Raw genomic sequence first — 19,923 nt, forward strand, 5'->3', positions numbered from 1 at the left:
CTTACAGATGCACAACAAAAAAAATGACAAGGATGAACATAGACAAATAGTAGCGTTGCTAGTAATAAGGCAGATATCCACCAAGGAGAAAAGATTTTCAAATACGGTCAGATAATCAAAGGGTTCTTTATTGGTAGAAGAGAAAATAGGCTCAGTATTTGGGAAGCTAAATACGCAAATATATTTATTTCTTATTATTTTTTATGTTTTTAGAGACAGGGTCTTGCTCTGTCACCTGGGCTGGAGTGCTGTGGTGCAATCATAGCTCACTGCAGCCTTGAACTCCTGGGCTCAAGCCATCCTCCAGTCTCAGCCTCCCGAGTAGCTGGGACTACAGGCACACGCCACCACCCCTAGCTATGTTTTCTAATTTTTTAAGAGACTGAATCTTGCTATGTTGCCCAGGCTGGTCTCAAAACTCCTGGCCACTAGCAATCCTACCACCTCAGCCTCCCTAGACTCTAGGATTATAGGTGTGAGCCATCACACCTAAAAGAAAAATTAAAAAAAGAAACTGGAGCTTGGGTCCAATACAAGACTTGCATCTCTCATTGTTTCAGTCTGAAAGAACTCCAAGCAGGAAGCTTAAGAGCCTCAGAGGATCACCCTATTTCCGAGTCAGGGGTCTTGGACTGCAGTGTTGAGGAGGTCTCAGTTGGATCACTGCGGTCCTCAATAATTGAATGCTATCTAGAAAAGTAAGTGTACACATTTGGGTGACAGCAAATACCATCAAGACAATTTTTGTGATAATGCAAAGCTTAGCTTGTTCTCATGGCAGGAAGGGAGAACACTACCCTGACAGAGTCATAGCAGTATTTGGAATAGGGAAGGCAAAGTTGGAATAGTTACGAAGTGTTGGGGTCTGTTTTTTTTTTTATTTTTTTGGCTTAAGCTCAGTGGCAAGAAAGGAGTTTATTTTAAAGCAGCTCTTCCAATGACGGGAGTTGATGAGGACTGGGCAAGGATCATGATATGATAGTATCATAGCTCACTGCAGCCTTGAACTCCTGGGCTCAGGATGAAGGAGTGTGGGGAGGAACAGTTGTCATGGCTCACATTTGTAATGAGCTGTTCCTCAACACACGCCTGACCCCTTCACAGCTCTTTTCCAGCAGGGACAAGATTTCAGCCTTCTAGTGACCAACGCTTCTCGGGGGTGTTGGTCTAGTAATCAAAGGCCTTAAAGACCAGTAGTCTTAGGGCTGGGCGTGGTGGCTCACGCCTGTAATCGCCACACTTTTGGAGGCCGAGGTGGGCAGATCACGAGGTCAAGAGATCGAGACCATCCTGGCCAACATGGTGAAACCCTGTCTCTACTAAAAATACAAAAATTAGCTGGACGTGGTGGTGCACACCTGTAGTTCCAGCTATTCAGGAGGCTGAGGCAAGAGAATCGCGTGAACCCAGGAGGTGAAGGTTGCAGTGAGCCGAGATCGTGCCACTGCACTCCAGCCTGGCAACAGAGTGAGACTCAGTCTCAAAAAAAAAAGAAAAGAGCGGTAGTCTTCATACTTTATTCCAGGATTGGGATTGTTGGGACAGGGCAAAGTGATGGTTTTGAAGTGCGGGTTTTTTTTGTTTGTTTGTTTTTGTTTTTGAGACGGAGTCTCCCTCTGTCATCCAGGCTTACTGCAACCTATGAGGGGAGGGTTTTTAAAGCGTTTTAGGGAATAAAAAGCAGTTTGAGTCTATCTATTGAAAAGTCACAGGCCGGGTAGGGTGGCTCACACCTTGTAATCCCAGCAATTTGAGAGGTTGAGGTGGGTGGATCACTTGAGGTCAGGAGTTGGAGACCAGCCAGTTCAAGACCAGCCTGGCCAACATGGCAAAACCCCGTCTGTACTAAAAATACAAAAATTAGCTGGACCTGGTGGCATGCATCTATAATACCAGCAATTCAGGTGGCTGATGCACAAGAATTGCTTGAACCCGGAAGGCAGAGGTTGCAGTGAGCTGAGATTGTGCCACTGCACTCCAGCCTGAGCAACAGAGCAAAACTGTCTGAAAAACAAAAGTCATTGAGTTCATTTAAATGGTTTCTTCTGAAAACTTCTGCAAAAAACGATGAAGTTATTTACAACTTTTTCATCCGGGGTAAGAGTTTCCTGCAATAGTAAAGCTATGTCAATGTCAACAGTACCTTAGGTGTAGATGGTTTCTGTTCTTCCTGTGTACTGACTCAAAAATTTATTATGGATGATTATTATGACATTCTCCTCACCTTCATCAAATCATTCTTATACTAGTTGTCACAGTGGCTGTGAGTAGTTGGGCTGCAGGTCACCAAGTGCTCCCAGCCATCAGAAGTAGAGCAGCAAGCCTAATGAGATGCCCTCCCCACCTCCACTCTGGCCTCTTCTTTCACACTTACCATGTGGGGTCCCCTAGAGCCCTGTGTTCCCAGCACATGCTAGATTTCTGACCAGTGCTCTGCCTTTTTTATGACACTTCACCTTGCTGTCACCCCAGAAATCCTAAATTTAAATATGAATTAAACATTTGCTTCATGATCAACAGTCATTTCAGCCACTCAGATCATCAGTATATGTGATGTAGAGCACAAGGACAACTGCCTTCCCAATTTTATGTAGTCATGTGCATGGCTCAGGATCTTTACATTCGGAAATCAACTTTTACTCATTACCATGATCATTGGCTGAGAGTATATCTTGCTCATGGTAGCTTATGTCTTACTTAATTTCAATACTGAACCAGCTCTCCCAGAATGTTGACATTAAAACTCTGCCAGGAGCTGGCTATATGGTCTTTTCCTTTGACAGCTGCCAGAAAAACTACATGTAATCATTACGCTAAGAGATGAAGTCCTACAAAGGCAAGCTTCAAAATCATGAGTTCTTTGTGCTTGCACATAGTAGACACTCAGTAATTATTTGTTATATTAATTTTAGAATCTCAGAATGTTGAAGATTTTCCCACACTTGGGAGATGAGAGCTTTAGGGTGTTTTTTATCCCCAGCCACTCACTTCATGATTGAGATACCAATATCTCTCCAGGCACTACCCTCCCTCCCACCATCCCAGTCCCTTCTGTTCCTCGGGGTCCCAAGTGACTCCTAATTCTTGTTAGTGGCTTCTGTGTCATTTTGCAAGACTGCTACAATGGGCCCCTCTCCAGAGCAGGAGCCCATGATTTCTCCATCTTGCCCAGTGCTGGTTCTCTGCCCAGCTACTGCCATCCTGAGGGAGAGAAGCCATCCCAACCCACAAGGGCTCAGAGCCTTTTCAGTGCAGCTTAGCTGGTCTGGTTTTAAGTCCCACCACTCCTAGGGCTAGCCTTGAGTGGCCACTCAGAGATTACAGCAGTTTTGAGCCTTAAAATTTATCTTTGCTCCATCTGTTTTTTTTGTTTTTTGTTTTTTTTTTTGAGATGGAGTCTCACTCTGTTGCCCAGGCTGGAGTGCAGTGGTGCGATCTGCGCTCGCTGCAACCTCTGCCTCCTGGGTTCAAGCGATCCTCCTGCTTCAGCTGCTTGAGTAGCTGGGACTACAAGCATGCACCACCACGCTTGGCTAATTTTCGTATTTTTAGCAGAGATGGGGTTTCACCTTGTTGGCCAAACTGGTCTCGAACTCCTAACCTCAGGTGATCCACCTGTCTTGGCCTCCCAAAATGCTGGGATTACAGGCCTGAGCCACTGCACCTGGCCTCCACCTGCTTCTATATTAATCTTTCTTTCTCTTTCTTTTTTTCCTCTTTTTCTTCTCTTTCTTTTAAAAACATTTTTTGTTGTGAAAAATAACACAAAAGAAAGTGCATAGATGTAATTATTATACAGCAAACTCTTATTAACCATCAACTAGGGTCAATAAATAAGGTTTCAGGCTGGGCACAATGGCTCACGCCTGTAATCCCAGCACTTTGGGACGCCAAGGTGCGAGGATCATATGAGGTCAAGAGTTTGAGACCAGCCTGGTCAACATGGTGAAACCTCATCTCTACTAAAAATACAAAAATTAGCCAAGTATGGTGGGGGCACCTGTAATCCCAGCCACTTGGGAGGCTGAGGCACAGGAATTGCTTGAACCAAGGAGGAAGAGGTTGCAGTGAGCCAAGACCCCGCCACTGCACTCGAGCCTGGGTGACAGAGCAAGACTCTGTCTCAAAAAAAAAGAATCCCAGAAGCCCTACATTGCTTTCTGATATCTTTTCTCAGATTTAGGAAGTTTTTTCTATTCCTAGTTTGTTAAAGGTTTTTTAAAAACATTATGATTGAAATGGAATTTTACGAATACTTCTTTGCACTTACTGAGATTGTCATATGATTTTTCTCCGTTAGATCTATTAATATGGTGAAATACTTTGATTTTCAAAGGTTAAACCATCCTGACATTTCTGGAATCAACTTAGTTGTATTAATTTCCTATTGCTTCTTAACAAATTAGCACACATTTAAATGGCTTTAAACAACATGTATTCATTATCTTAAAATTCCTGAGGTCAGAAGTCCAAAGTGGGTCTTACGAACTAAATCAAGGTGTTGGCAGAGCTGCATTTCTTCTCAAATCTACTACTGATAATTTGTCAGGGATTTATCAATTTTATTTATTTATTTATTTATGTCTGTCTGTTTTTGTTTTTTCCCCCAAAGAACCAGTTGGCCTCTAGAAACATGAAAAGGGAAGATCAGTTCTAGAGGCCAGCTGCATTCCTTGCCTGGTGGCCCCTTTCTACATCTTCAGAGCTCATCACTCCAACCTCTGCTTCCATGGGCACCTCTACTCTCTGACTCTGACCCTCCTGTTTCCCTCTTAGAAAGACTCTTGTGATTATATTGGGCTCATGGAGATCATCCAAGATAATCTCCCCATCTCAAGGTCCTCAATTTAATTACCTCTGCAAAGTCCTTTTTGCCATGTAAAATAACATTCAGTCTGAGCATGGTGGCTCATGGCTGTAAGCCCAGCACTTTCAGAAGCTGAGGCGAGAGGATTGCTTGAGGTCAGGAGTTCGAGACTAGCCTGGGCAATATAGCCAGACCCTGTCTCTATTTAAAAGACATTTTTTTTTAATTAGCTAGGCATGATGGTATATGCCTATAATCCCAGCTGCAGCTGAAAACTGCAGTGAGCCATGATTGCACCACTGCACTCCTAAATAAATAACATTCATAGATTTCAGGGATTAGGACATAAACATCTTTGGGGGCCATTATTCTGTCTACCACATTGATCAATATGTATTTTCCTTTTTATATATTGTTTGACTTGAATTGCTAATAAAATATTTTGTTTAGAATTCTGGTATTCATGTTCATGAGATACGGCTAAATTTTCTCATCTGGAACTGTCTTCATTGGCTTTTGGTCATCAAAATTATGATAGCTTTGTAAATTAATCGGAGGGTATATATATATTTTTCTTTTCTCCAAAGAGTTTGTATAAGGCATTATTTTTCCATTCAGCTATTTATGGGAAGGTTAAAAAATACTGATTGGATTTCTTTAAAAATTATAGGACTTCAGGCCGGGCGCGGTGGCTCACGCCTGTAATCCCAGCACTTTGGGAGGCTGAGGCGGGCGGATCACCTGAGGTCAGGAGTTCGAGACCAGCCTGGCCAACAGGCTGAAACCGTGTCTCTACTAGAAATACAAAAATTAGCTGTACGTGGTTGCAGGCGCCTGTAATCCCAGCTACTCAGGAGGCTGAGGCAGGAGAATCGCTTGAACCTGGGAGGCAGAGGTTGCAGTGAGCCGAGATTGCGCCACTGCACTCCAGCCTGGGGTACAAGAATGAGACTTCGTCTCAAAAAAAAAAAAAAAATTATAGGACTTCAAATTTCCATTTCTTCTTTGGTCAATTTTTGGTAAGTTTTTTTTTTTTCCCCTAGGAATACGTTTCATCTAGCTTTTTACATTTTAGGCATGAAGTTAATTATAAAATCTGCTTATCTTTTAAGTGTTCATAGAATTTATAGTGCTATTTGAATTTTCATTACTGGTGTTCGTATTCATTATTTGTGCATTATCTCTTTTTAAAATTTTTCTTGATAATTTTCCAGGGATTTATAAATTTTATTACTTTTTAAAAAAGAACCAGTTTTTGTTTATAACGATCCTCTCTATTACATGTTGCTTTCCACTGCATTAATTTTGTTATCTTTATTATTTCATTTATCTTATTGTATTCAAGTTTCTTCTGTACTTACATAACAGTAGGGAAAGGTTAGGTTATGATACACAGTAAAAAACTCCCCCCGAAAATCTCAGGGCTTTCACCAACTTAAGTTTATTTCTCACTCCTGCCACCTATTCCACCTAGCTTGGCTGAGTTTTTCTCCACATTTCTTCACTCTGGGGCTCAAGCTAGCAAAGCAGCTACTGTCTAAAACATTGACAATTATCATGGCAGAAGGAAAAGAGATGATATGGTGAACCATATGTTGATTCTTAAAACTTCTGTCTAGGTGTGACACATAACACTTCTGTACATATTCTACTGACCAAAGGAAGAAATATGACTCAGCCTAATACCAATGCCCAGAGATGGGCAGTGAATCTTTGTGAATAATCATATAGCATCCCATATCTTATTTTTCTGGCTTTTTGCAATTCAATCTCAGCTCATTAATTTTCAATCTTTCTTATTTTTAAGATACATGCATTTAAGGATATATATTTCTGTGTTAGCTGTACCCCATAAGCACTGATACACAGAAATTTTGTTAACATTCAGTTCAAAAACTTTTTTACATTTCCTTTATGATATCTTATTTGACCTACATGTTATTTAGAAGTGCTATTTATTTATTTATTTATTAATGTATTTTGAGACAGGGTCTTGCTCTGTTGCCCAGGCTGGAGTACAGTTGTGCTATCATAGCTCACTGCAGCCCCAAACTTCTGGGCTCAAGCAATCCTGCCTCAGCCTCCCAAGTAGCTAGGACTACAGGTGTGTACCACCACATCCAGGTAGTTTTTAAATTTTTCCTACTGAGATGGGATCTGGCTATGTTGACCAGGCTGGTCTCAGAACTCTGGGCCTCAAGCAGTCTTCCTACCTTAGCTTCCCAAAGCGCTAGGATTACATGCATGAGCCACTGCACCCAGCCTAGAAGTGTTTTGTTTTTGTTTTCGTTTTTTCTTTTTTGGGGACAGAGTCCCACTCTGTTGCCCCAGGCTGGGGTGCAGTGGTGCAATCTTGTCTCACTCCAAACTCCACCTTCCAGGTTCAAGTGATTCTCCCACCTCAGCCTACCAAATAGCTGAGATTATAGGCACCCACCACCACGCCCGGCTAATTTTTGTATTTTTAGTAGAGACAGAGTTTTGCCATGTTGGCCAGGCTGGTCTCAAAATCCTGACCTCAGGTGAACCACCCACCTCAACCTCCCAAAGTGCTGGGATTGCAGGCATGACTAGAAGTGTTTTTAAATTTCAAAATAAATGTGGGTTTTAAAGCTTCCCCCCTACCCCCCGGGTGTAACTGCATTATACCAGTGAATAAACTTTATATGATTTCAAACCTTGGACTTTTTTTTTTTTTTCTTTTGAAACAGTCTCACGTTACCCATGCTGGAGTGCACTGGTGCAATCACAGCTCACTGCAGCTTCAACCTCCTGTGTTCAAGCCATCCTCCAACCTCAGTCTCCCAAACAGCTGGGACCACATGTGTGTGTCACCACATCTGGCCAATTTTTATATTTTTTGTAAAGACAGGGTTTTGCCGTGTTGCCCAGGTTGGTCTCAAACTCCTGAGTTCCAGCAATCCACCTGTCTCAGCTTCCCACAGTGCTGGATAGAAGTGTGAGCCACCACACATGCCCCAAGTTTTTGTTTTTTTTTTAAATTTCCCTTTCCACCACCTGAGCTTGAAAGAGGGCTTTGAGCCTCACATGAGATTCTAGCCTCAGTTAACACCCTGACTTCAGTCTTGTGATACTGTATGGAGGACATAGTTGATCCCGGCCTGGAGTTCTTTTTCTTTTTTTTGTAATGTTTCTTCACAACCTGCCTGGATTTCTGATCTACAGAACTGTGAGATGATAAATGGGTGTTATTTTAAGCTGCAAAACTGGTAGTAATTTGTTATGCAGAAAGAGAAAACTGATACAAGTCTGGGTGCAGTGACTCACGCCTATAATCCTGGCGCTTTGGGAGGCTAAGGTGGGCAGATCACTTGAGCCGAGGAGTTAGAGACCAGCCTGGGCAACATGGCAAAAACCCATCTCTACAAAAAATGCAAAAACTAGCTGGGCGTGGTGGTGTACACCTGTGATCAGCTACTTAGGAGGCAGAGATGGGAGGATCACTTGAGCCCAGGAAGTCGAGGCTGCAGTGAGCCATGATCGTGCCACTATACTCCAGCCCGGGTGACAGAGTGAGACCCTGTCTCAAAAAAAAAACAAAAAACAAAAAACAACAAAAAAACAATATTAGTGTTTCTGCTGGTGGATAAATCACTCAGTTTTTTTCTAAAAATGTCTTCTCACGTTTACTCTTGAAGGATATTTTAGCTGGCTGTAGTATTTTAGGTGAGCAGTTTTCTTTTGCACTTTGAAGATATACTGTTTTCTGGCTTCCACTGTTCCTGTTGTGAGAAGTCAGCCATCTGTTGCTCCTTTAATAATAATATTTTTTTTGCCGGGCACAGTAGCTCATGCCTGTAATCCCAGCACTTTGGGAGGCCAAGGCGAGCGGATCACGAGGTCAGGAGATTGAGCCCATCCTGGCTAACACGGTGAAACCTTGTCTCTACTAAAAATACAAAAACAAAATTAGCCGGGTGTGGTGGCGGATGCCTGTAGTCCCAGCTACGCTGGAGGCTGAGGTGGGATAATGGTGTGAACCCGGGAGGCAGAGCTTGCAGTGAGCCGCGATCACGCCACTGCACTCCAGCCTGGCCAACAGAACGAGACTCTGTCTCAAAAAAAAAAAAATATTTTTTTCTCCTCTATCTTTAATATTATTTTTCTTTGGTTTTCTACAGACTTATTTTAATGTGCTTAGCTTAGATTTCTTTTCATTAACTATGCTTAGGATTTGTCACTCTTTTTGATCCTGAACTTGTAATCTTTCATTGGTTCTGGAAAATTTTTAGATATTATCTCTTCAAATACTGTCTTTGCTCATTCTCTCCTCTCCTCCTGTGACTCCAACTACATACAAGTAAGACCTCACTGAATTCTCTGTGACTCTTATCCTTTTGTATTTTCTATCTTTTTGTCTCTCTTCATTCTAGATACAATAGTTTCCTCTGGCATATTTTCCAATTTACTGATTCTCTCTTTTTGTGTGTCTAAACTGTAGTTCAATTTATCCCTTATATTTTTCTGTCCACAAATTTCTATTTAGTTCTTTTTTCTAATGTTATGTTACTTTTTGTAGCTTTTAGCTCCCATGTCAAAACTTTTAAATTTGGCTTTTATTTCTTTGAAGATAGTAAGCAGTGTTTAACAACCTCTGTCTGAGAATTCCAGTGTCTCAAGCTGTGTAGGTCCGTTGATTGCTCTTTCTTCTAGTTTGTGTTCATGCTGTCTTGTTTCCTCATGTCTAGTTGTCTTTAATTGTGTAGAACATTGCATTTGAAAAATTATTGTAGGAATCATTTGACGCTTAGGATAATTTTATATTCTTCTGAAAGGACGTCCAGTTGCTTTTTCTAGGCACCTGGGGGGCTGGCTCTACCAATCTGAAATCACCTTATTCAAAAAATCTGGGCTTGAGAGTTTCTCAACTCAGACCAATTGACATTCGGCTGTGGTCCATGAGAAGGCTCATCTATTCACTCCTCTATTTTATCATAGAGGGAAGTCTTCCTTGACTCTCCCTATCCTCACCATAGGCTTAAGTGCCTCCACTGTGTGCTCCCATGGCAACCTGGGCTCTAACAAGCATTTACCATTTACCATATTATTTTACATTCTCTCCCCATCTAGACTGTATCTTGAGGATAGGGAGCATCACTTACTCCGATCTCCACTGTTTAGCACAGTACCTGGGCAATGGCATATACTCAGTGTGTGGAACTAAATCAAAGTTAACTAAAGATGTCTCCCTGACCATCTAGCACTGCTCCACTCTGAGGAGATGGTAAGGCTTCAGTAAAGTCTTCACGACTCACAACTGCTCTGTGTGGGAGGAGATTCTTCTGTGGAGGGAATGCTAAGAAATGCTGATTTCTGCATCCTCACTGATGAGGGGGCAGGGTGGGAAGCAAAACAGACACAGAAATAAGAGACTAAGGGCACCTCAAGTGAGTAAGTCTCTGAGAATGAGCAGATATTACCGGACGAACCCAACTTTCCAGGTTAAGTCTGATCCCATTATACCCGACCTCCAAAAAATAAGATCTTAGCTGACACCTGGGTGGCACTGTTGTAGTGTATCTAAGAACTCAAGGCAGAATGGTTTTTAAGAAAGGAATCTTGTGGAACTGGTATGCTGAACACATAGGAAGTATGGGTTGTATCCACAAAAGCCACTTTATTTTTATCGTCCATTGACTTTTAATCCCTTTCAACGGGGGTTAACATGGTCTTTCCCTAGCCAGAATCAATTATTAATGTTGTTTAGGGAAAAATGAAAAATAAACATGGGTTTTTTGGGGGGAGGTGGCGGGGAGAAGTCAGCTTAGGAACTGGTTTGTGAATTGCCTTTTCACATCAAATGAGTCAGCTGATACAGTCAGGTTAATTTATTCTGACCAGGCATGTGTCAACATATTATTTATTTATTTATTTATTGAGACAGAGTCTCACTTTGTCGCCCAGGCTGGAGTGCAGTGGTGTGATCTCGGCTCACTGCAACCTCTGCCTCCCAGGTTCAATAGATTCTCCTGCCTCAGCCTCCCAAGTAGCTGGGATTACAAGCGCCTGCCACCACACCCGGCTAATTTTTGTATTTTTAGTAGAGATAGGGTTTCACCATGTTGGCCAGGCTAGTCTCGAACTCCTGACCTCAAGTGATCTGCCCACCTTAGCCTCCCAAAGTGCTGGGATTATAGGCATGAGCCACTGCACCCAGCTCAACATACTGTTAAAAAAACAAGTGGGTGTGGTGGTGCATGCCGGTAGTCCCAGCTACTCAGGATGCTGAGGTGGGAAGATCGCTTAAACCCAAATCTAGCCTGGGGAACATAGCGAGACAACCTCTATCACTGAAATAAATAAATAAATAATTGAAAAACAAGTGCAGTGCAACGAACAGATCTGTATTATAGAAAAATACTGAAAGCTGAATGGCAGCAGCCCATATTCCTAAAGGCCAATTTGTTGAAGGATTAGTTAGTTCAATATCCAAGCTACCCCATTTGCCAAATGTATGATTTACCAAAAACTAAGAGTACTCTTGAAAATATCCAATGAAGGCTGTGGCAGGGTGGGTCACGCTCATAATCCTAGGACTTTGGGAGACCAAGGCAGGCAGACTGCTTGAGCCCAGAGCTCGAGTCCAGCCTGGCCAACATGGTGAAACCTTGTCTCTACAAAAAATACAAAAATTAGCCAGGTGTGGCGGCAGTGTGCCTGTAGTCCCAGCTATTCCAGGGCCTGAGGCAGGAGGATGGCTTGAGCCCAGGAGGTTGAGGCTGCAGTGTGCTGAGATCACACCACTGCGCTCCAGCCAGGGTGACAGAGTGAGACCCTATCTCCAGGGAAAAAAAAAAAAAAGAAAATATCCAATGAATAGTAAGGTACTCTTATGAATATCACATGGAATATTTTTATTCAAGATTTTCTTCAAGTTTTCTTCTCATATTCTATTCAAAACACTCATACTCAATATATTTTATAATTTTTCTTTAGAATATTATTATACTCAAATACAAAATATAAATTCTTCACAAATATGATTATATTCCATAAATGTAAAACCCAAGCTTTCAGTTAATTGGAGAGCTAAGCTCACAAGAAAGCAGGGAAAATTCTCAATATTCAAAAAATTAAGAAGGAGCTAACTTAGTGGAGAGAAGGGAAGAATGTTGATAAGCTGATACTAAGGCTTCCCTGGGGGGTTTACAGTTTTACCGGTTTACAGGGACTTTGAGATTTTTTTTTTTTTTTTAGTTCCTTTAGTTGGGTTTTTTTTTTTTTTTTTAAAGAGACAGGATCTCATTCTGTCACCCAGGCTGGAGTGCAGTGGCAGGATCATAGCTCACTGCAGCCTTGACTTCCTGGGCCCAGGCGATCCTCTCACCTCTGCCTCCTGGGTAGCTGGGACTACAGGCCCACACCACCATGCCTGGCTATTTTTAAAAATATTTTCTATAGGCCGGGCATGGTGGCTCACGCCTGTAATCCCAGCACTTTGGGAGGCCAAGGCGGGTGGATCACCTGAGGTCAGGAGTTCAAGACCAGCCTGGCCAACATGGTGAAACTCCATCTCTGCTAAAAACACAAAAAAAAATTAGCTGGGTGTGGTGGCAGGCGCCTGTAATCCCAGCTACTCTGGAGGCTGAGGCAAGAGATTTGCTTGAACCTGGGAGGCGGAGGTTGCAGTGAGCTGAGATCATACCATTGCGCTCCAGCCTGGGGGACAAGAGTGAGATTTTGTCTCAAAAAAAAAAGTTTTTCTATGGAGACAGGGTCTTCCTATGTTGTGCAGGCTGGTCTCAAACTCCTGGACTTGAGCGATTCTCCTGTCTCGGCCTCCCAAGGTGTTAGGATTACAGGCATGAACCACCACACCTGGCCAATTCTGAGTTTTAATGGAGACTGCAACAAGGGAAGAAATTTTGTGTTAAAAAGAGTAAAGAGACAGATCTGATACTTTCACATATGGCTAGGACTCTCCAAGGCCTATACCTTCTGTGATACTGTGAAATAAATATTTGGTCTTTGACCCTGTTTTCTAGCACACAACTCCTACAATCCTTAAAGACGCCACAGTGATGTCTTCTTTTAAGCTAATGGTTGACTGATGGCTGGCAGCCCCCAGGTAACTTCAGAATGACAGCTCTTTACTGGAAAGACCAAGGTGTGATTAGAAGGTTTGGACTCTCAGCCCCACTTCCAACCTCCAGGGAGGAGAGAGGGGCTGAAGGTTAAGTTGATCACCAATGACTAATGGTTTGGTCAATTGTGCCTATGTAATAAAGCCTCCATAAAAACCCAAAAGAACAGGGTTTGGAGAGCTTCCAGAGAGCTGAACACATGGAGGCTGACAGGAAGATGAATCAGAAGACATCCACGGGCCAGGAGGGTGGTGCACTCCAACTCCATGGGGACAGAAGCACCTGTGTTCAGGACCCTTCCAGACCTCACCCTTTATATCTCTTCATCTGGCTGTTTATTCATATACTTTAAAATAGCCTTTGTAATAAACTGTAATAAAGAGGGGTCTTGCGAAACCCATCTAGAAGCTGTTCGGTCAGATGTTTTAGGGGCCTTGGACTTGTGACTGGTGGGAAAGAGAGGGCTGTTTTGTAAAACTGAACCCTCAACCTGCGGTTTCTGAGGTTATCTCTAGGTAGATGGCATCAGAACTGAATTGAATTGGAGGCCCCCCAGCTGGTGTCTGCTGCAGAATTGATGTGCTTGCTCCAGTGTGGGAAGAGCCCCCTGCCCCTCCCCACATTTTGGTAGAGATGTCATCCGTGCTTTTGTTGTTGAGTGAGAGAATGGAAGAAACTCTGGGTGGTTTCTACCTCTCACACCTTCAGGGATTGAAGTACATATGAATCAGAAACAAGATTTGCAGAGATGCACAGACAAACACAGTAAAGCTGTATATCTTGGCCTTGCCCCTTGACTGGGGAAAAAAAAAATTTCCCTGAGCATTTATAATTACACTCTGCCCGCGCTCAGGTCTGCAGTTTAGTCTAATACTACCTATATAAACCAGGAACCCACAAGTTAAAAAAATAACCAAAAATGTATAGCAGGCAAATAGAAGCAAACATCAAAGCTCTTTGAGGAAACACAGCCTCAGCCCAGGCCACATAGGACTCCCATAGACAAAGCCCCACTAAAAATGAACTCGTCATCAAAAATTATAAAAATGCTCAAGGAAATAATCCACCATGAGTAAGAGCTGAGAAATTCTGAGGAGGAAATGGTATAAGCCTAATGCAACATTATAGTATCAGCCTGGCACAAATACTCCACGGTTAAAATCTCCAGGTCATCAGAATCTATAAGTAACTAAAGTTGTTGTTTGATGACCCTAGCCAGTCTGCTCAAGGGCACACTTCACAGACTAGACTCTTTGCTGGATGCCAGCTAATCAGCTTTCCTCCACTCAAATATAAAACCAAAAAAATCCAAAAACTTATCGTTCCCAGAATGTCTTTAGTTTTTTATTGTTATCTCTCTTATTTCTTACAGGGGCCCTCACCCCCCAACTAGTGTGGGTCAGCTGCACAGCAGGAGGTGAGCACTGGGTGGCCAAGTGAGCATTACTGCCTGAGCTGTGCCTCCTGTCAGTGTCAGATCAGCGTTGGCAGCATGAGATTCTCACAGGAACGCGAACCCTACTGTGAGCTGCGCATGTGAGGGATCTATGTTGCACACTCCTTATGAGAATCTAACTAATGCCTGATGATCTGAGGTGGAAGAGTTTCATCTTGAAACCATTGTCCCTCCCCCCACCACTTCCATGGAAAAATTGTCTTCCATGAAACTGGTCCCTGGTGCCAAAAAGTTGGGGATTTCTGCCTTACAAATCCTTTTTTTGTTGATAGAGTTTAATGACTATTTTCTTTAAAGTGAGCATATCATTTGCATGAAGATAACTATTGTCTTTAAATTATGCTTTGACAAGAGACAAAAGAGTAGACACTATTGCAGGACTACAGCACAAGAACTTCAGAGAACAGAATGACTAGACTATTAAGACAAAGTATGCTTCAAATAACTGAATTAGACTTGCCCCTGAGTATTTCATGTTCTGGGATGCTATTATAATGGTATTTTAAGCATTTCCATTTCTACTTGCTTATTGCCCATATATAGACACACCATTAATTGTATATTATATCCTATGGCATTGCTAAATCAATAGCTCTAGTAGCTTTTTTCTACATTATTTAGATTTTCCATGTGCATGATCATATTATCTGTGAATAAAGATAGTTTTACTTTTTCTTCCCAGTCTGTATGCCTTTTATATCTTGTTCTCTAATGGCTTAAAGCTCTAGTATAATGAATATACTAAAGCACTTTCAATAGTGTTGAAGATGGACATCCTTGCTTTGTTCCTGATATTAAGGGAAAAGCATTCAGCCTTTCACTCTAAGAATATTAACTGTGGGTTTTTAACAGATGCCCTGTCAGGTTGAGAGAGTATCCCTCTATTTCCAGTTTGCTGAAAGTTTTTTTTTTTTTTTTATCATGAATAGGGATTAAATTTTGTCAGATGCCTTTTTAAAATTATCATATAGTTTTTCTTATGATCATATATTTATTTCTTTAAGTACCAAAGGAAAAGAATTCTGAAGTTTTGTAGACAGCCACATTTTCATTTTAATGTGAGAGTAATACAAATATCCTGAGGCAGGGGAGACCTCAGAAGTTTGCCACACAAAATTCATAATGAAAATGCCTTTGAAGGAAGTGTTCAAGTAGACAGGCAAGTTCAGGAGAAATTTCAAGAGATATGGGATATCAGGGTGATCAAAATTTTTGATAAATTTATCTTTTTTTTTTTTTTAAAGGCTAAGACTAAGGCCAGGCATGGTAGTTCATGCCTATAATCTCAGCACTTTGGGAGGCTGAGGCAGGCAGATCACGTGAGTTCAGGAGTTTGAGACCAGCCTGGCCAACATGGCAAAACCCCATCTCTACTAAAAATACAAAAAATTAGCTGGGCATGGTGGTTGTCGCCTGTAATTCCAGCAACTTGGGAGGCTGAGGCAGGAGAACTGCTTGAACCCGGGAGGCAAAGATTGCAGTGAGCCAAGATCACGCCACTGTACTCCAGCCTAGGTGACTGAGCAAGACTCTGTCTCAAAAAAAAGGCTAAGATTGAAGAAGAGAATGTTTATCTAGAATAACTAATGTCAAAAACTCCAAAGAACAACAACATGATGAGAGAGGAGAGGGAGACAAAAGGGATACTAAGGAATGCTAATTTATGTGACTTAATACATACATTATGTATTAATGTATACATAATTAATATATATACCTTCCCCCAACATGAATTTGAAGAAATCAACAGTCAGACTTTTCATTAGGAGTGATGTGTGCTTTGATAAACTCAGGGACGGAAGAAACAAGGTCATCAAATGCAGATGGCCATCATTTTCACCACCCCAGTTTATAGTATATCTGAACTCAGAACAACACAACACATGCCAAAATTCCAAGCTTTGAACACCACAGTTCACTCTTATCAGAAATATGAAGAAGGGAGAGAGAAATACAAAGCCCCATCCCAGCTGACAGGGGAGCCTAGAACATGCAACCCATTGAGGTCACCCTCATGCAATGCAAGGGTGACAGAGCAAGACCTTTTCTCTAAACAAAAGAAACTGCAGTTTCTTTGGTGACAGTGTATTAAGTTCTCAGTTGGAGAATCTGGAAGCCGCATCCTTGTTTTTTCCTCTACTTGTGCAGAACGCACACCTTTTACATCCTACTCCCTGTTGGAAGGAATTCCAGGATTCAGAGATGACCACAGGGCTGAACAGCAACAGACTGTTGTTAACCAGGCTTGAGATTTTAGGGACACAGGATTACCTCAATCATTTGTTAGACTTCTGATCAATTTCACGTATAGTAATCACAAATAACTTACCGAAAGTCTTATTTATTTATTTAGAGACACAGTTTAGCTCTTGCTGCCCAGGCTGAAGAGCAATGGTGCGATCTTGGCTCACCTCAACCTCTGCTGCCCGGGTTCAAGCAATTCTCCTGCTTCAGCCTCCCAAGTATCTGGGATTACAAGCATGTGTCACCACACCCAGCCAATTTTGTATTTTTAGTAGAGACGGGGTTTCACCATGTTGGCCAGGCTGGTCTTGAACTCCTGACCTCAGGTGATTTGCCGCCTCGGCCTCCCAAAGTGCTGGGATTACAGGCGTGAGCCACCACACCCAGCCTATCTAGTCTTTAAATTGTTTTTATTTAACATTTTTCTATTTATTTTTCCAAATAAGTAATATATAGTTTACAACATCAAAGCAATACTAAAAGGTGTAAATTGAAATCTTATTTTCACACCTATTCTCATCCACTCTGGAATCCCCTACATAGGTAAAACATTGTCTTGAGACAATTCAAAATAGCTGAGGAAAGAGATGCCACCTAGAGGCCATTCTGGTATCTTGGGATGGCCGTCCCATCTCCTGATAAAGCCACCTCTTTGTCTCTACTTGTACTAGTTTCAACCTGAGTACACAAAGTAAATGGGGTATTTCAGCAAGGTTCCAAGTTATGAGACTCTTGATTGCAGGTAAAGAGATCCTCTCTTACCTAGTCGTTACTTTCTTTAATCTGCTTTCAAATCAGTTATTTCTAATGTAGAGTTGCCCTTCTCTTGAAAGAGTTTGCTGAAAGCTACCAAAAAAGGCAACACTCACTAATGTTCCATATTGCTCATGAGGTTTCTCCAAAAATATAGCTTTGGTTGGCATGTGGCCTGTATCCAAGGTCCAGTAAGTGACAGTTTCACTACTGCTTATAAGGGTCACCAACTTTCCAGTTTGAAATACAGTCTTTTAACACTGGCTACCTTAACCTCCGGTTAGCCAATTCCATATTTTAGTGTCTTGTTTTTAGCATCCTGCTTCTGGTACCAAATTATTTGCCTGTTAGGAATGGGTTCAGCTACAAGTTACAGAACACCCACCTATAAAATGGCTTAATCAAAGGTGGCTTCTCACTCATGGACTACAGTGGGGCAAGAATGGAAGCAGGACGGTCAGTTAGGAAGCTCTCTCTCAAGTAGTCCAGCAGCATCATCTACTACTGGACTCGAATGGTTTAGTGGAGGTGGAAAGAAGTCAAAGACTCAGGATATATTTTGATAGCATCAACAGGCTTTGCTGAAGGATTTAAAGGTAAAGGGATGAGATAAATCAAGAACAGCTCGTAGAATTTTAGCTTGAACAACAGAATAAGTAGCAGTGACATTTACTAAAATGGACAAGACTGAGAGAGGTGCAGGTTTGGGGGTGAAAATCAAGATTTTGGGGGGACACATTAAGTTTGAGATGCCAGTCTGACATTCATATGGAGACGTCAAGTAGACAGTTATTTACAGGAGTCCGGAATTACACAGAGAGGTCATTGTCAGAGAGACATATTTTGGAGTCATCTATTTATAAATGGTATCTAAAGCACAGGACTAGGTAAACTCACATAGGGAGAGTGGGTAGAGAATGTGACTCAGAACAGAACCCTGGACACTTTGATAATTATAGATTGAGAAGCCAATTAAGAAGCCCAGGAAAGGATAACCAGTGAGGTAGCAGAAGGACCCAGAGTGTGTGGTGTCAGAAAACAAGAGAAGAAAGTGTTTCTAAGTGGGAGTGGTTGGCTTTGATAAAACAGTGTTGAGAGGGCAAGTAAAATAAAAACAAGAGATCAAAGAGACCACTAGATTTGCATGGAGATTGCAGTTTCAGTGGTATGGTGGAGGAGAAAATACAGCAAGTTTATATGTTGATGGGAATTATCTGGTAGAGAGGGAGTGACTGTCGATTCAAGAGAGACATAACAGAGGATATAACATCCACAGGAAAAAAATGAAAGCACTGGCTAGAATGAGGACACTTTATCCATCTACCAGACACCAGCTTCTTGACACTTCATTTGTCTTATTTGTATCTCTAGTAGCTCCTAGTAGAGTGCCTAGTACATAGAAGATATTCAAGAAATGTTATTGAATTAATGAATAAATGAACAAAGGGAGGGGTGGATGAATGCATGAAGAGATGGATGAATGGCAGATGCAGGGTAGAAGCAGGAACTAGATCAAACTAATCCAAAGTTCAGAGTAAGGAAAGAAGAATGGGTCTTGAATTAATAGGGTATCCTCAAAACTTAGGGATTCTTTGTCCCGGTGCGGTGGCTCACCCCTGTAATCCCAGCACTTTGGGAGGCGGAGGTGGTGGGAGGATTGCTTGAACCCAGGAGTTCGAGACGAGCTGGGCAACATGGAGACTCTTTTCTTTAAAAAAAAGGAAAAAAAAATTAGTGATTATGGGATTTTTCTCTGGGATAGGGGTGGCAGATTTCAATCTCAGATGAAGGTGGGAAAAGGAATGAGACCGTCAATGGCAGTGGCGTTAGCCAACTTTCAAGGCATCTAACTACTCAGTCACTTTCTTTGTCTTTCCTGTCCGGACCCAGGCTCATTCGAAACACGATTATGTACCTTTATGGACAGAAATGGGAGAAGGGCTTTAAAAAAAACGACCGTCCTGCCGGGCGTGGTGGCTCACGCCTGTAATTCCAGCACTTTGGGAGGCTGAGGCGGGAGGATCAAGAGGTCAGCGGTTCGAGACCAGCCTGGCCAACATGGTGAAACCCCGTCTCTACTAAAAATACAAAAATTAGCCGGGCATAGTGGCACGCGCCTGTAATCCCAGCTACTCGGGAGGCTGAGGTAGGAGAAGAGCTCGAACCTGGGAGGCGGAGGTTGCAGTGAGCCGAGATCCCGCCACTGCACTCCAGCCTGGGACAGAGCGAGCCTCTGTCTCAAAACAAAACAAAACAAAACAAAAATAAAACGACCGTCCTACACTCATTTATCCATCAGGTCAACAGATACTCACTGAATGTTAATCTTGTATAGGAGCACAGGTGTAAGGGCAGGATTATACAGGGATGATGTATTCGTTTCCCTATTTGTTCATGAGTCTGTTTTTAAGTAATCTGTCCTCTCTTGAATGGCAAAAGCTGCTGATTTCACGAACGGTACATGGAAGATAGTATTTGAACTGGGTCGCACAGTCTTGCTGGGACTCCCGTGGAAGCGAACGCGTACAGCGGCTGCCACAGCTTGTGCAGTGGAGCGG

General features: G+C 42.2%; 1 protein-coding gene across 1 annotated transcript in view; it reads right to left on the minus strand.

Moving 5' to 3' along the window:
- Window positions 1-19,179, minus strand: part of TTC7A (tetratricopeptide repeat domain 7A) — a 158,374-nt gene extending 139,195 nt beyond the window's left edge. The window contains exon 1 of the mRNA XM_063649404.1: window positions 18,980-19,179. Coding sequence (XP_063505474.1) covers window positions 18,980-19,061 — 82 coding nt within the window. The 5' untranslated portion in view covers window positions 19,062-19,179. The remainder of the gene's footprint in view (window positions 1-18,979) is intronic.
- Window positions 19,180-19,923: the final 744 nt, after the last annotated feature.

This window comes from Pongo pygmaeus, chromosome 12 (assembly GCF_028885625.2).
Source record: "Pongo pygmaeus isolate AG05252 chromosome 12, NHGRI_mPonPyg2-v2.0_pri, whole genome shotgun sequence".
NCBI lineage: Eukaryota > Metazoa > Chordata > Mammalia > Primates > Hominidae > Pongo > Pongo pygmaeus.